The sequence below is a fragment of the Hyperolius riggenbachi genome, chromosome 8 (genome assembly GCF_040937935.1).
Source record: "Hyperolius riggenbachi isolate aHypRig1 chromosome 8, aHypRig1.pri, whole genome shotgun sequence".
NCBI lineage: Eukaryota > Metazoa > Chordata > Amphibia > Anura > Hyperoliidae > Hyperolius > Hyperolius riggenbachi.
The window spans coordinates 37322884-37340355 of record NC_090653.1 but is presented as its reverse complement, the minus strand read 5'-3'; the positions used below and the strand labels follow the sequence as shown (position 1 = coordinate 37340355).

At 48.5% G+C, this 17472-nt stretch overlaps 1 protein-coding gene across 3 annotated transcripts in view; it reads right to left on the bottom strand.

The window, feature by feature from the left end:
• The window catches only part of LOC137528728 (class I histocompatibility antigen, F10 alpha chain-like), a 68618-nt gene extending 53892 nt beyond the window's left edge, over positions 1-14726 (bottom strand). For 2 of the 3 annotated variants that reach the window (XM_068250245.1, XM_068250247.1), the window contains exon 1: positions 503-615. In XM_068250245.1, coding sequence (XP_068106346.1) covers positions 503-557 — 55 coding nt within the window. In that variant the 5' untranslated portion in view covers positions 558-615. Of the gene's footprint in view, positions 1-502; positions 616-14399 lie in introns of those variants that run through there. The other variant, XM_068250246.1, reaches the window with a different exon arrangement.
• Positions 14727-17472: the final 2746 nt, after the last annotated feature.

The window sequence follows — 17472 nt, the reverse complement described above, 5'->3', positions numbered from 1 at the left end:
GACGCCTGTGGCTGCCTACACTGAGCAGGGGAAGTAGGAAAGAAGTGACAGCTGGGCCAGGCAGCACACTTGTGGTGCGGTTCAGTTGGGGGTTTGTGAGTTGAGGAGGGTGAAGTCTAGGGTGCCTATAGGCTCCTGTGATGTAAATCCAGGCCTGATTTAGAGTCATATAAACACATTTTTTTAACAAAGACATACATCTGTTCACAACTGATGAGGAAAGAGGGACAGAAGGATTTGGCTCCAAAAGAGAGACTGTCGCTCTGGAGATGGAGGGCAATGGACTGTTATGTGTAGTATACGATAAACGTCAGGGGACACCTGCACTAATGCTAGATTGTCAGCAGAGATGGCCCCGGCCAGCCGCCTTGGTGAAGAACAGTCTCTAGCGTGCATACTTGCTATTACTGTGCCTTGTCTTGTCACTCTTCATTTACACCTTTGTGTGGCAAACACTGAGGAAACATCCCACCACAGATAAACATTCACATCCTCTACTCACCACAATACATTCCTGACACCCCTAAGATAAGCAGGATGAGGGGGGCCATCGTCATCCTCCTGGGGCTGAATACACTGAGACACCATGAAGACTGTCACCAAAACTTCTCATGCACAAACACAGTGACACTATGACTTAGGTTAAATGCACACAGGAAGCCCCGCCCATGGGATGGGGTCTGCTCTCTGTCTAATAGGAGAATGGATAGTAATATATGTCAGCAGTTATCAGGCAGAGAGACAATAGCATGAGAGCGCTGCAGCTGGAAAATGAAAGTAGAATCCTGAGACCTACTTGAATATGATTATTTTGTGCACGTAAAAGGATTGTGCACCTGCAGATGTGACAGAATATGTCTTTACATACAGCACAGTATCAACAGGTGTGTGACCCACAGGAAACCAAGTGAACAAACTCTGATATAAGGTTGTTCTTGTAGTCTATAACTTACAGTATGCTGCCCCCAGCAGAGCTGAGCAAATTAATCCTGTGGAAAGATAAGTGGGTGACAGGAACTCACCTGTGTGCTCAGCGGAACAGGTAATTTGGATGCGAAACATGTCACATGAATAGGTGCCCATGCATTTTTAAACAAATTGCTCCCATGGAGAGTAATTTGGGAGTCAGAGGCACCTGAGAACTTTGAATAGTGTCGGGTAGTGGCAGAAGTGTCGGAGATCTGCTAATGTGTAGCCAAACTCTACGTAGCAGTAGCAGTGACTGTGGCGGTGACTGGGTACTGGCAGTGACTGCGGGGACAGGGATGGTGGCGTTTGGCTACTGTGTAGCCAAGGCCCGAGTAATGGCGAGGATACCAGATAGTGGTGGTGGAGTTTGGCTGTTTTGTAGTGAAACCCTGAGTAGTAACGGGGATACCAGGTAGCAGCAGTGACTGCAGGAATAGCGGTGGTGGAGTTCAGCTACTGTGTAGTCTGGGGTAGCAGTAGGGACCCCAGTTCAGGGCCGGTGCCACCATAGAGGTAAAGGGGGCAATTGCCTCAGAGCCCTGTAGGGTCTCCCCAAGGCATCTCTCCCCCGATTTAACTGTTGCTCTCCACGGCTCCTGCAGAGACTTGGTCAGAGTAACATCTCACCTGTCCCAACAAGCGCACTCCTCTGTCAGTCTGTGGCTCTGTGCACTTCCATCATCATCACACCTGCCAGAGCAGGTGAGACGCTACTCTACCTAAGACTCTGCAGGGGCACCAGGAGTACAGTTAAGTTGGGGTGGGGGTGGGGGGGAATGTGTTAGCAACCATCTCTGGCTCTGAGACCCTGGGAGGAAATTTGGCTGCAACAAAGGGCCCCTCATGCTGCTTTCTGCAGGGCAGGGGGCTTTTTTTGGGGGGAGGGGTAATTTTGCCCAGGGGCCCCATTGCTACTAGAACCAGCCCTGCCCCGCCTTGCGGTGATGACAGTAGTTGATATAGTGTTAGGCATATATAATGGGTACGTTAGTGTTGGGCATAGGTAGAAGATAGATAGGTGTAAAGGAGACCGCACACTGTACAACTAAAAGATCCAATTTTACACCAATTGGATAAATACGTTCGGTTGTCCTGAAAAATCAAAAGCTTTTTTTTTTCCATTCGTTCGAGAAATCTGATCGAATTTCCCATTTTTAATCAATAAAAGAAGATTGGAGTGTTGGATTTTTCTGATCAATTTTTCTGAAAATCAAATGCTGTAGGGTAGATTGTCAATTACTTAATGTACAGATCCAATCAATTTTTTCTGAGTTTTCAGTCATTTTTTATTATAATTGGGGAAAAATTGGACATAAGTCTGTGGTACATTGGTCAGATTTTTGAAACGTTACAATCAATCAGAAAAATTGATTGCAAAAAAAAAAAAATGTGTGGTGTGTGGCCACCTTTAGGCATAGATGGGGAGAGGTTGGTGTAAGCATAGGATAAAGTAAGGCAATACTAGAATATCTATAACCACCTAAGTACCAGTGGTGCTCAGCAGAGCTCGAATATTCGAGTAGCTCGAATATTCGAGCTCTTTTTCAGCTATTCGAGCTCGGTATTCGAGCTCCGAATAGCTGGAGCTATTCGAATGGGCTATCCGAGTACACTCGAATAGCCCATTCACTATTCGAGCTATTCGAGCAAACGACGCTATTCGAGCTCGAATACCGAGCTCGAATAGCGTCATAGCACAGATTGATGTCCTTAGAGCCAATCAGAGGGCTCCCAGGCCCTCTGACGGCAGCCAATCACAGAGGGGGACCCTGGCCAGCCCCTACCCTATAAATAGCGGCCGCCATTTTAGGTTTTTCCGTCCTTGCCTGAGACTTGTACAGAGAGAGATCTGCTCCTTTGTGCTTTGGCTTAGCAAGAGCTCTATTGTGGTCATTTACCTAGCGTTTTTGCTCACATACACCTCCTATACACACCTATATTGTTGTTAGTTAGATAGACATTGTATTTTAGTTAGTAGCTTTTGTGTTACATAGACAGCTGCTGCAGGCTTACAGCTTTAGGCCTCAGGGCCTGCCTGTGTGGGCAGCTGTCCTCCTGTCCTCTGTTAGTTTATTTCTCATCTCTATACCAGTATTTCTGCTGTCCTTTACTACTGAGTGATTGTATTTTGTATTGTAGTTATATACTGTAACTGTACTAGGACACTCACTGTCACTGTTCATAGGCTACTAGCTCCTGCGTGTGCGTGCACTCACTGTCTGTGTACACACACTCTATTTCCTTCTGATTACTAATTGATTATTGTAATTTCTAGTTGTACTTCCTGACAGTTACTACTACTTACTTACTGTAGTAGGGACACTCACTCAGTCACTGTTCATAGGCTACTAGCTCCTGCGTGTGCGTGCACTCACTGTCTGTGTACTGTACACACACTCTATTTCCTTCTGATTACTGATTGATTATTGTAATTTCTAGTTGTACTTCCTGACAGTTACTACTTACTTACTGTAGTAGGGACACTCACTCAGTCACTGTTCATAGGCTACTAGCTCCTGCGTATGCGTGCACTCACTGTCTGTGTACACACACTCTATTTCCTTCTGATTACTGATTGTTGATTATTGTAATTTCTAGTTGTACTTCCTGACAGTTACTACTACTTACTTACTGTAGTAGGGACACTCACTCAGTCACTGTTCATAGGCTACTAGCTCCTGCGTGTGCGTGCACTCACTGTCTGTGTACACACACTCTATTTCCTTCTGATTACTGATTGATTATTGTAATTTCTAGTTGTACTTCCTGACAGTTACTACTACTTACTTACTGTACTAGGGACACTCAATCACTCTCTGTTCATAGGCTAGCTCCTGCGCGTGTTTGCGCGTGCGTGCACTCACTGTCTGTAGTGTACACACACTCTATTTCCTTGTGATTACTACTGATTATTGTAACTGCTAGTTGTACTTCCTGACTGTTACTACTTACTTACTGTACTAGGGACACTCACTCACTCTCTGTTCATAGGCTAGCTCCTGCGCATGTTTGCGCGTGCGTGCACTCACTGTCTGTAGTGTACACACACTCTATTTCCTTGTGATTACTACTGATTATTGTAACTTCTAGTTGTACTTCCTGACTGTTACTACTTACTTACTGTACTAGGGACACTCACTCACTCTCTGTTCATAGGCTAGCTCCTGCGCGTGCGTGCACTCACTGTCTGTAGTGTACACACACTCTATTTCCTTGTGATTACTACTGATTATTGTAACTGCTAGTTGTACTTCCTGACTGTTACTACTTACTTACTGTACTAGGGACACTCACTCACTCTCTGTTCATAGGCCAGCTCCTGCGCGTGTTTGCGCGTGCGTGCACTCACTGTCTGTAGTGTACACACACTCTATTTCCTTGTGATTACTACTGATTATTGTAACTTCTAGTTGTACTTCCTGACTGTTACTACTTACTTACTGTACTAGGGACACTCACTCACTCTCTGTTCATAGGCTAGCTCCTGCGCGTGTTTGCGCGGGCGTGCACTCACTGTCTGTAGTGTACACACACTCTATTTCCTTGTGATTACTACTGATTATTGTAACTGCTAGTTGTACTTCCTGACTGTTACTACTTACTTACTGTACTAGGGACACTCACTCAGTCTCTGTTCATAGGCCAGCTCCTGCGCGTGTTTGCGTGGGCGTGCACTCACTGTCTGTAGTGTACACACACTCTATTTCCTTGTGACTACTACTGATTATTGTAACTGCTAGTTGTACTTCCTGACTGTTACTACTTACTTACTGTACTAGGGAGTCGGGACACTCACTCAGTCACCTCACCCACCAACCCACTCCATTAAAGTACCCCACTTTTCACCCGCCCTTTTCAAAAACTTTTGTGTTTACGCCCAAAACATCGAAGATGTCTGGAAGTGGCAGCCAGCGCGGTTTGGGCAAGGGGAAGGGCAGCAAGGGAATCAGGAGGAGAGGGAGCAGCATTGTGGCAAGCCGCGGGCGCGGCCGCGCCACCATGCACAGTTCCGCAGCAGCAACGTCAGTGGCTAACATTCCTCCCATAGCCACTGGCCGTGGACGCCTTGGGCGCCGCCCAGCAGGAGCATCTGCAACTCACGCTGCAGAGACACAGCAGCAGCAGCGTGTAGCACCTGCTCCGATTTTCCTCCAGCCGGGTCGGAAACGTCCCATTGAGGAAAAGGATGCAGACACTGTGGTGCAACTGATGACGGAGGATGAGCAGCCCGCCATCAGCTCTGCATCCGAGGCCTCCACCCTCACCACCACCACCCCTGTTCGCAGCAGCCGCCCAGCAGGGCCTGGGGAGGAGGCCAGTTCACCGTCAGTCGCCGACCTGTCACTCAGCACTCTTTTGACCCCAGGCATGATGAGTCAATTTAGTAGAAAGGTACAGAGCGGCACACTTATCCTTGTAATCCTCCGGGTGCATGACCTTGGGTGCTAAGCAACACCCCAACGTATTAAAAGTAGTAGAGATGATCGGTCAGCACACCAGCTTCTCAATGAGCATAGTTTATTTCCAGATCACATGTCAACACAAAGTTAACAATTGTTTCGGGGCCACTCAGGGTCCTCTTCCTCAGAACAGTGCAGACAAACAGTGTCACAAGTAATGCACCAAACATAAATACACACCAAGTGATAATCAGTAACGCCCCTTGGTCATAAGAAACGCCCCTTTCAATTGAGTATAAACATTTCCTGATCATATCATCTAAGATGAATCAAAACTCAGATCAACAACATATGAAGTAAATACAACATCTGTCGATAAAAGCAGTCATGTATACTGTGATGCCTCAACTCTACACTGCATACAGTGTCTGGAACCTAACTTTAAAGGCACCAGTCGTTTTCCCAACATATTCAGATCCACATGGGCATTTCAATAGGTAGACACAATATTCAGTGTTGCAATTATAGTACTCTCTGATCAAGAATTTCTTACCCGTGTTCGGATGCACAAAGTGAGTACCTGCAATCAAAGAGTTACAAACATTACAGTTATAACATCTATAACACCCTCTTTTTTCAGAAAAAACGGTTACTGCGGCGGGATGGGGTGTCGCAGCGCGGATCTCCTGCACTAATGGATTTAAATCTGTGGGTGAGTGATAGTGAAACACCAATCTACGCTGGTACTGTATGCAGTGTAGAGTTGAGGCATCACAGTATACATGACTGCTTTTATCGACAGATGTTGTATTTACTTCATATGTTGTTGATCTGAGTTTTGATTCATCTTAGATGATATGATCAGGAAATGTTTATACTCAATTGAAAGGGGCGTTTCTTATGACCAAGGGGCGTTACTGATTATCACTTGGTGTGTATTTATGTTTGGTGCATTACTTGTGACACTGTTTGTCTGCACTGTTCTGAGGAAGGGGACCCTGAGTGGCCCCGAAACAATTGTTAACTTTGTGTTGACATGTGATCTGGAAATAAACTATGCTCATTGAGAAGCTGGTGTGCTGACCGATCATCTCTACTACTTTGAATATGATGAGTCAATTGTCTGCTGTTGTTGGCGATTTGGAGGAGGAGATGCTGATGGGCACTTTGGGGGATGAGGGATTGGACAGCAAGACTGTGGCGACAGTCAAGCAGCCCATCCATGCATCAGGAGAGGAGTTTGGGGGGTCATCATCCCAGCAGGACATGTTTCAGGAGGGGGAGGATGATGATGACACGGTGACAGACAGAGACTGGGTGCCACCACCTCCAGGGGATGTCGTCATCAGCAGCTCTGAGGAGGAGGAGGAGGATGCGCTTGTGGGCCTTGCAAGGAGGCGCATCATTGCAAGCATTGGCAGCAGTAGGCAGGTCCCACAGCCTGCTGGTGTCTCAGGCTCAGCAGCAGCAGCATCTGCCAGTACCACCACCAGCCGCACCCAAGCCCCCCCCCCCCCCCCCCCAACCACCACAGGGAGACAGGCAGCAGCGGTTCCATGCCGTAGGGGGTTGTTTTTGTCACCAATCTGGCGCTTTTTCACCATGCCCACAGTGTACAGCAAGTACGCCACTTGCAACCACTGTCAGCGGAAGTTGAGCAGAGGTGCAGACCCCTTAAAGTTCAGCACCAGCTCGCTCATCAACCACCTTGCTGCGAAACATTTCCACCAGCATGAGGAGTTCCAGAGGCTGAAGGCATCTGGTGCTGGCAGTGGCACCACACCCATCACTGCACAGCCTTCAGCAGCAGCAGCAGCAGCAACAGCAGCCACCCGCCCTCCTGCTCCTCCAGCAGCACCAGCAGGAGTGCGGAAACGCACTGCTCCTCCCCCCTCTGCAACTCCTGCCGCCGACACTGAGGCCTGTTCTGGCAGCCAGTCCTCAGTGGCCTCCTCTGCTGTGTCTGCTGATTCCCGTGCCAGCAAAAGGCCACGCCAGAGCCTTTTGAGCGAGTCCTTCCAGGGGGTGGTTAGGGCTCTGCCTCCCAGCAGCCGTCGCGTGCGGCAGCTGAACGGCTTGCTGGCACGGGCCATGTGCTCCCAACTCCTGCCGTACACGCTCGTGCAGGAGGGGAGCGACATGCGTGCGCTGCTTGCTTGTGCAGCCCCAGACTGGCAGCTCCCCAGCAGACACTTTTTCGCCCGCAAGGCCATTCCTGCACTGCACCGCTTTGTGATGGCCAATGTGGAGCGAGGGCTGGAGCACGCGGTTGGTGAAAGGGTCCACGTGACCATGGACTCCTGGAGCAGCCGCTTCGGGACAGGCCGCTACCTGTCTTTCACTGTCCACTGGGTCAGCTTGGTGGAAGGGGGTGAGGATGGGAGAGCAGCAGTGGGCACAGCAGCAGCAGCAGCAACACAGTGGGTGGTGCCCCCCCGCAGGGTCAGGGGAACTGCAGCAGGTTCCTCCGATCCTCTGCCATCCTCCGGCACACCTGGCCAAACCCCCCGCCTCAGCAGCAGCGTGAAGGCCCGCCACTGCCAAGCGCTGCTGCCGTTGGTCAGCCTTGGGAAGACCAAGCTGACGGCAACCCATGTGTTGCCCAAACTCCAGGAGCAGGAGAGGATTTGGCTGACCCCCAGAGGCCTCAGAGTCGGAGAGGTGGTGGCCGACAATGGGGCCAATCTGGTTGCCGCAATAGACAGGGGAAACCTGACCCACATCCCCTGTCTTGCCACGTGCTGAACCTGGTGGTGCAGAAGTTCTTGCGCACCTACCAGGGGATGGGCGAACTGCTGGAAACGGCAAGGAACGTTGTGCGTCACTTCCGGCGCTCGGCTGCAGCCTGTGCGAGCCTGGAAGACGTGCAAAAGGAGCTGAAGCTGCCACGCCATCGGCTGATCATTGACGTTCCGACTCGCTGGAACTCCACCCTGGCGATGTTGGAGCGTCTGGTTGAACAGAAGCACGCTGTCAACCAGTACCTTGCCCTGGCCACTGTTTCCGCCGCTCAGAGAAGGGACAAGACCAGCAACATCCCGTCCATCGTCCCCGATGATGACTGGAGGCACATGCAGCAGGTGTGCTTAGTGCTGGCTCCCTTTCTGCATGCCACTAACATGGTGAGCAGGGACCATGCTATGGTCTGCGAGTGGGTGCCCCTGGTTTGTCTGCTGAACAGGGCCCTCGATGCTTTGCTGGAACAGGGAGCGGCAGCCTTGGACCAGCAGGAGCGGCAAGCAGCTGCACAGTCCACCTCTGAGGGGGAGGAGGAGGAGGACTTGGTGGAGGTCCCTGACCTTGCTGCTGATAAGGGGGATCAGCACAGTGCAGCTGAGTTGGTGCGGGGGTGGAGAGAGGATAAGGCTGACAAGGCAGAGGAGGAGGATGAGGACAGCACTGCCATCGATGTGCCAGCACACGTGGCCCGCCTCTTCCCAATGGCAGCGCACATGCTGGCGTGCCTGCGCAAGGACCCCAGGGTGATCCAGATGAAGCAGAGGGAGGACATCTGGATCAGCATGATGTTGGACCCACGCCTCAAGGGGAAGTTGAGCCAGTTCCTGCCGCCTGCAGGAGGAGACCCAGCGCAACAAATAAGGAGCTTGCAGCAGGCCCTTGTTGAGCGCTTGGAGGAAGCCTTCCCCCAGCCTTCCACCCCCACTGTTCAGCCAGCACAGAGGCAGCAGCAGGTGCCTGCATCCAGCAGCAAGCGCCCCACAGACCTGCTGTCTCTCAGTCACGAGCTCTACAGGACTGTAGAGGCTCCGGCAGCAGTGACTAGAGAGGAGGTGCATGCAGCAGCATCCTCCTCCGGTCACAGCCAGCGCATGACCCGCATGGTGGCTGACTACATGGGGTCCTACAGCGGGCTTGACAGCGATGCCCCTGTTGATCCCATGGAGTATTGGGTCAAGCGCCTGGAGATCTGGAGCGAGCTGGCGCAGTACGCCCTGGAAGTGCTGTCCTGCCCCCCTTCCAGCGTGCTGTCCGAGCGCTGCTTCAGTGCAGCTGGTGGCGTGGTCACCGAGAAACGCTCACGTCTGTCTCACAAGTCTGTGGACAGACTGACGTTTCTCAAGATAAACCAGGCGTGGGTGGAAGGCGAGTTCCTGGCCCCTGTTGTCGGCGAGAGGGGGACATGAACTGGCTGCCGGAACTTAGAACCATCGTTAATGTGCCTTACCACCCTTTACCACCTCCTGGCTCCTGCTCACTAAGCCAGCCTGGTTCACTTTGACTATTACGTCGCCTGCAGCCACACATTTTACACCTACAGTGGGCTGCTGTGTACTGCCCTTCTGCTGTCTGTCTGTGTTTCCCACTGCCAGGGTACACAGAATTACCTTCTGCTGCCACTCTGCCACCAGCTATTACGTCAAACAATAGCTATATATCTGTGTAATTGGTTGTACAAACAAAACCAAAAAACCATTAAAAAAAAAAAGGTTTAATTTTTCTGAGGTGCCCGGGTTGAAAACTGTGTTGTCCCAGTTGTGTATTGGACACGATGTGGGCTGCACGACCGCTGTCTGGGACCTCCTGCCTGCTGTGTTTATTTACAGCCCTGTTATCACCGCTAGGTACCAGGGCTATTATGTCACGCTGCCTGCCTGCTGCCACACTCACACTACTCCTCCATTCCTCCTGCTGCTGCTGTCTGTCTGTGTTTCCCACTGCCAGGGTACACAGAATTACCTTCTGCTGCCACTCTGCCACCAGCTATTACGTCAAAAAATAGCTATATCTGTGTAATTGGTTGTAAAACCAAAACTACAAAACCATAAAACAAAAAAAAAGGTTTAATTTTTCAGAGGTGCCCGGGTTGAAAACTGTGTTGTCCCAGTTGTGTATTGGACACGATGTGGGCTGCACGACCGCTGTCTGGGATCTCCTGTTGTGTTTATTTACAGCCCTGGTATCACCGCTAGGTACCAGGGCTATTATGTCACGCTGCCTGCCTGCTGCCACACTCACACTACTCCTCCATTCCTCCTGCTGCTGCTGTCTGTCTGTGTTTCCCACTGCCAAGGTACACAGAATTACCTTCTGCTGCCACTCTGCCACCAGCTATTACGTCAAACAATAGCTGCTCACATTACTCCTCCATTCCTCTTGCTGCTGCTGCTGTCGGTCTGTGTTTCCCACTGCCAGGGTACACAGAATTACATTCTGCTGCCACTCTGCCACCAGCTATTACGTCAAACAATAGCTATATATCTGTGTAATTTGTTTTACAAACAAAACCAAAAAACCATAAAAAAAAAAGGTTTAATTTTTCAGAGGTGCCCGGGTTGAAAACTGTGTTGTCCCAGTTGTGTATTGGACACGATGTGGGCTGCACGACCGCTGTCTGGGACCTCCTGCCTGCTGTGTTTATTTACAGCCCTGGTATCACCGCTAGGTACCAGGGCTATTATGTCACGCTGCCTGCCTGCTGCCACACTCACACTACTCCTCCATTCCTCCTGCTGCTGCTGTCTGTCTGTGTTTCCCACTGCCAGGGTACACAGAATTACCTTCTGCTGCCACTCTGCCACCAGCTATTACGTCAAACAATAGCTGCTCACATTACTCCTCCATTCCTATTGCTGCTGCTGCTGTCGGTCTGTGTTTCCCACTGCCAGGGTACACAGAATTACATTCTGCTGCCACTCTGCCACCAGCTATTACGTCAAACAATAGCTATATATCTGTGTAATTTGTTTTACAAACAAAACCAAAAAACCATAAAAAAAAAAGGTTTAATTTTTCAGAGGTGCCCGGGTTGAAAACTGTGTTGTCCCAGTTGTGTATTGGACACGATGTGGGCTGCACGACCGCTGTCTGGGACCTCCTGCCTGCTGTGTTTATTTACAGCCCTGGTATCACCGCTAGGTACCAGGGCTATTATGTCACGCTGCCTACCTGCTGCCACACTCACACTACTCCTCCATTCCTCCTGCTGATGCTGCTGTCTGTCTGTGTTTCCCACTGCCAGGGTACACAGAATTACCTTCTGCTGACACTCTGCCACCAGCTATTACGTCAAACAATAGCTGCTCACATTACTCCTCCATTCCTCCTGCTGCTGCTGCTGTCGGTCTGTGTTTCCCACTGCCAGGGTACACAGAATTACATTCTGCTGCCACTCTGCCACCAGCTATTACGTCAACCAATAGCTATATATCTGTGTAATATGTTTTACAAACAAAACCAAAAAACCATAAAAAAAAAGGTTTAATTTTTCAGAGGTGCCCGGGTTGAAAACTGTGTTGTCCTAGTTGTGTATTGGACACGATGTAAGCTGCACGACCGCTGTCTGGGACCTCCTGTTGTGTTTATTTACAGCCCTGGTATCACCGCTAGGTACCAGGGCTATTATGTCACACTGCCTGCCTGCTGCCACACTCACACTACTCCTCCATTCCTCCTGCTGCTGCTGTCTGTCTGTGTTTCCCACTGCCAGGGCACACAGAATTACCTTCTGCTGCCACTCTGCCACCAGCTATTATGTCAAACAATAGCTGCTCACATATTTACTCCTCCATTCCTCCTGCTGCTGCTGCTGTCTGTCTGTGTTTCCCACTGCCAGGGTACACAGATTTACCTTCTGCTGCCACTCTGCCACCAGCTATTACATCAAAAAATAGCTATATCTGTGTAATTGGTTGTAAAACCAAAACTACAAAACCATAAAACAAAAAAAAAGGTTTAATTTTTCAGAGGTGCCCGGGTTGAAAACTGTGTTGTCCCAGTTGTGTATTGGACACGATGTGGGCTGCACGACCGCTGTCTGGGACCTCCTGTTGTGTTTATTTACAGCCCTGGTATCACCGCTAGGTACCAGGGCTATTATGTCACGCTGCCTGCCTGCTGCCACACTCACACTACTCCTCCATTCCTCCTGCTGCTGCTGTCTGTCTGTGTTTCCCACTGCCAGGGTACACAGAATTACCTTCTGCTGCCACTCTGCCACCAGCTATTACGTCAAACAATAGCTGCTCACATTACTCCTCCATTCCTCCTGCTGCTGCTGCTGCTGTCGGTCTGTGTTTCCCACTGCCAGGGTACACCGAATTACATTCTGCTGCCACTCTGCCACCAGCTATTACGTCAAACAATAGCTATATATCTGTGTAATTTGTTTTACAAACAAAACCAAAAAACCATAAAAAAAAAGGTTTAATTTTTCAGAGGTGCCCGGGTTGAAAACTGTGTTGTCCCAGTTGTGTATTGGACACGATGTGGGCTGCACGACCGCTGTCTGGGACCTCCTGCCTGCTGTGTTTATTTACAGCCATGGTATCACCGCTAGGTACCAGGGCTATTATGTCACGCTGCCTGACTCATTGACTGCCTGCTGCCACACACTCATCCTCCTCCTCCTGCTGCTGAATTTACCTCCTGCTGTCTGTGTGTTTCCACTGCCAGGGAGCACATACAATGGCGCTTCCAACATGCGTGCGCCACCAGCTATTTGTTACGCTCAAAAATAGCTGCATTTCTTTAAAAAAAAAATTGAAAAGAGAAATAAGTGAAGAAGAAGAAGACGATATAGAAAAAGAAGGAGAAGAAGAAGAAGACGATATAGAAAAAGAAGGAGAAGAAGAAGAAGACGATATAGAAAAAGAAGGAGAAGAAGAAGAAGACGATATAGAAAAAGAAGGAGAAGAAGAAGACGATATAGAAAAAGAAGGAGAAGAAGAAGAAGACGATATAGAAAAAGAAGGAGAAGAAGAAGAAGACGATATAGAAAAAGAAGGAGAAGAAGACGATATAGAAAAAGAAGGAGAAGAAGAAGAAGACGATATAGAAAAAGAAGGAGGAGGAGGAGGAGGAGGAGGAGGAGGAGATGGAGATACAGTACTGAACAAAATTCTGGACACAACTTCTCTTTCCACCTTTTTTTTTTTTAAGGAACATCCCCACATAATCACTTGCTGTTGTTACTTGGAAAAAAAGATGTTTCTTGCATCATTCACCCTCAAAACAAGTGTTGGAAGGCGGAAGCTATTTAAGGCCAATTCGAATAGTCAGCTCGAATAATGAGCTCGAATACCGACTCGAATAGTGAGCTCGAAGTCCGAGGTCGAATCGAATAGTAAAAATTATTCTACTCGAATATTTGACTGACCTCGAATAATTTACTATTCGAATTCGACCAAACTCGAATTTTAAAAAGGGGTATTTGAGCACCACTGCTAAGTACCAGCGGTCTCTGCCCCCTTAAGGACAAGAGACTGCTGGTACCAGACACGACGAATCACCAACGAATACCAACAAATCAGTGCACATACCCGCCACAAATGCTGCCCACGCTGCACGCTGGGAACCTCAGCCACCCACTCTACCATCTCCATGACGGCAGAGTTCCTGTGAGCCGGTCAGGAGCCGCTTTCATCTGCTCCTGACCCTGTCTATCAATGTAAGCCAATGGGAGTTGCTTACATTGATAGAAAGGGTCAGGAGCCAATGAAATTGGTTCCTGGACCGCTCACAGGGCTCTGCTGTTATAGAGAAGGCAGAGTGAGTGAGCTGCATAGGGGAGACAGCGGCGAGATCGTTGGGAGTGATGAAAGCGGCGAGATTGCGCGGCGTCGGTGAATTGAAATCTATGCCCTGCCAGCAGAGCCGGATTAAGGCCAAATGGGGCCCTAAGCAAAGTTGCAGATTTGGGCCCCCTCCCTCAACCCCTTCTGCTCCCCCCACCCATATATCATATACACACACACACACACACACACACACAATACACACATACACACACATTACATACATACACACACATAATAAATACGTACACACACCTGGAACACACACACACACACACACACACACACACAACACACAACACACACACACACACAATACATACACACACACACACACACACACTATATATAAGACAAAAATGCCAACATGCTACTATAGTCCAGAAGTAGCTGAGGCTTGCGCAGGACAGGACATTATATAACTATAGGTTGCTGTAGTTAGCTGCAATGCATGCTAGGGTGTCTAAAGAGCATGGGGTGAATTGTGTGTACTCACTGAGGGGAGACATACTCCCAAAGCACCACCAGAACAGAAGGCATGTTTCAGCAGCTGGGGAGATAGCAGTGCTTCCGGTCTATTCCTAAAGCAATGGAAGAAGCTGGCTCTGGTTACCCCGGCAACCACACACCATAGCCGTGGAGGAAGAATGCCTGGAATGCACAGGGACGTTTTACATGTCAGACAGACTGATTCTTGGAGGTCCAGGTCACAAGGAGCACAGCTCCATCCTTATTTCCTGCTGATCAGATCTATCAGCTTCCTCTGTTTTCCCTAATACTCTCTGCTGCTTCCTCCTGCTGCTGTCACAACACACGTTGCCTGTTCCAGGTCTTGAGAGGGCCAGCGAGAATGAGGTCAGCAGCCAGCGTCAGCCAGCCACAGTGAGCAGCACACTGATGGGACCCACGCTGATTCTCTGTGAGCTGGAGAGCGTCTCCTCACCGTGGCAACCAAAGCCGCTCAGCTTGTTTTTTGAAAAGGGGGGAGCAATATCAGCACAGCAGCAGGCAGTGAGAAAAGATACAGGAAGGATTACATGCTGATGGGGCCTCTTTGCCGCAACAGGCATGAAAAAGATACAAGAATACATGCTGATGGGGCCCTTTAGACCTTTATGGGGCCCTAATCAGATGCTTGTTTTGCATGGTTGATAATCCGGCCCTGCCTGCCAGCCTGATCAGCATCAAACCAGGGCGTAGATTTCAACTAGCGTTGTCCTCAAATGGTTAACATTACTGACGTGCTGCTATCGGACACATCTCGTGCCCATTTTAACATGCAGTGCTTTTAAATATCCGTGTGGTCAGCCCTCTGTTGTCCAAGCCTGTGACATAGTGTGTGACAGGAACTCATGTGCACGTTCAGCCCTTTGTCATCCAAGCATGTAAAATACATCAACAAGGGCTCTTTTATACTGCAAATCACAGACACAATGCAATTTTGCAATGTGATTTTTACATTTGCAATTGCTTTTTGTGATTTTCTCTGGCTGCTAGGAACACATAGCAAAATGCAGCATGCAGGGTGTTTCCAAATGGGCAAAATCGGATTGCAGTCGTAAGAAAGTGGTATAAAAGGATGCACACAATCCTCATGACTTTGAACGTATCGTTGTGATTTGTATGCGATCGGAAACAGATTGCAAAATGTAACAAATCACGTATAGTGTAAAAGAGCCCTGAGAGAAGAGCCAGTTTCATTGCACCACAAAGAAAACCATAATACTGGTGCAATAATAAAGCAGTGACATTGCCATGGTTTGAAATCAAACGAGAATATTATGTCTATGGAACAGAAGATGACTTTGGGTCTGGGTGGGGTTTGGGATTGCTGAAACATAAATGGGGACAGCTTTACATGGTTGATATCACCAGGATAGGACTGATAAGATTTGGGAACAGTATTATACTACTGGACTCACTCCACTGCAGCTAACTGACAGCTCACAAGCAACTGGCACAAGTTATCAGTGCCAAAATGACATGAACATGTTCTTAAAGTCAACGGGAACCTGGATTAAGAAAGAAAAGCCAGATACCTAAGGAAAGGGAACGCTCTGGGTCCTGTAGAGCCTTTCCATTCTCCTCCCCTGGTCCCCGTTCCAGCGCTGGCTCCCCTGCAGCAGTATGGCAAAAAGAGAAGATGGACTCCGGCACTCTCCATAAACATCTTAATTTATTTAACCACAAAAAACAGGTACAAAAAGCGCCCCTGGCCTGCATCTGTTTCGCGTGATACACACACCTCCTCAGGACATGTGGGGCCTGTCTAATACAACTCCCATCTACCTATATACCGGTGTCTACAACCACCCGCCCACCAACACCAGGAGGAGGGGTAGAGAAGTGGGAGGAAAAAACAGAAGTTGCATAAAATCCTTTTGGAATAAAACTGCAAGGCAACCTATCTGAAAAAGGCATTAATCTAATTTCTTTCATTGAAACCAAGATTCCACAGAGCATCAGAATGTGCAATCATAGTAGCCTCCCTCCTAAGTAGTCTGTCGTTTCTCAAACCACCCCTATGGTCACATTCAACCATCTCCAAGCCTGCAAAAGTTAAACATCTCGCATTTGCATTATGTGCTTCTCTCACATGTTCAATAAGTCGGGATGCCCCTTCTCCATTTTTAATCAATCTTTTATGTTGGAGGAAGCGTTCCTTAAAGAGACACTGAAGCGAAAAAAAAAATATGATATAGTGAATTGGTTGTGTACTATGAATAATTACTAGAAGATTAGCAGCAAAGAAAATATTCTCATACTTTTATTTTCAGGTATATAGTGTTTTTTCTAACATTGCATCATTCTCTAATATGTGCAGATTACACAACACTCAGCATTCAAAATGAGTCTTTCAGAGCAGTCTGTGAAGTAATGACCTCTCCTCTAGCAGAGAAAAAGTAAACAGTTCACTTACAGTTGAGATAATAAAAGTCAGATAACAGCCCTCTCCACGACTAACTTATGGTGGCCATACATGGTACAATTTTTTCATCCAAACTTACCATTTCTATGTAGTATAAGGGTAAATTAAGTGAATATACTGAAAGGATAATTTCGGCAGTTCCCTTATATTACATAGAAATGGTAAGATTGGATGAAAAAATTGTACCATGTATGGCCAGCATTAGTCGGAGAGCTTAATGGCTTGTTTGCATAGAGATAACAACTGGAGTTTCTCAACTCTTCCTGTACTGGAAACAATTACACTGATGTATCTGATCTTAATGTTTTATTTCTTAGCTGTACTACACATACAAATCAAAATATCATCATTTTTTTTCGCTTCAGTGTCTCTTTAAAGGGAACCTTAACTCTGCCCAAAAAAATAAGTTTCACTTACCTGGGGCATCTACCAGCCCCCTGCAGCCATCCTGTGCCCTCGACGTTATTCACGTCTCCTCCGGGCCCCCGCTGTCACCTAGTTTAGATTTTGCCGATTCGGAGCCGGCGGCCCCCAACGCGTACCTTTGCACGCATTCCCGCTGGTGCAGGATGCTATTGCGGCTGGTAACATATCTTTATACACGTTGCAGGTTCCCTTCAAGAGGTTGCACCATTTTGCC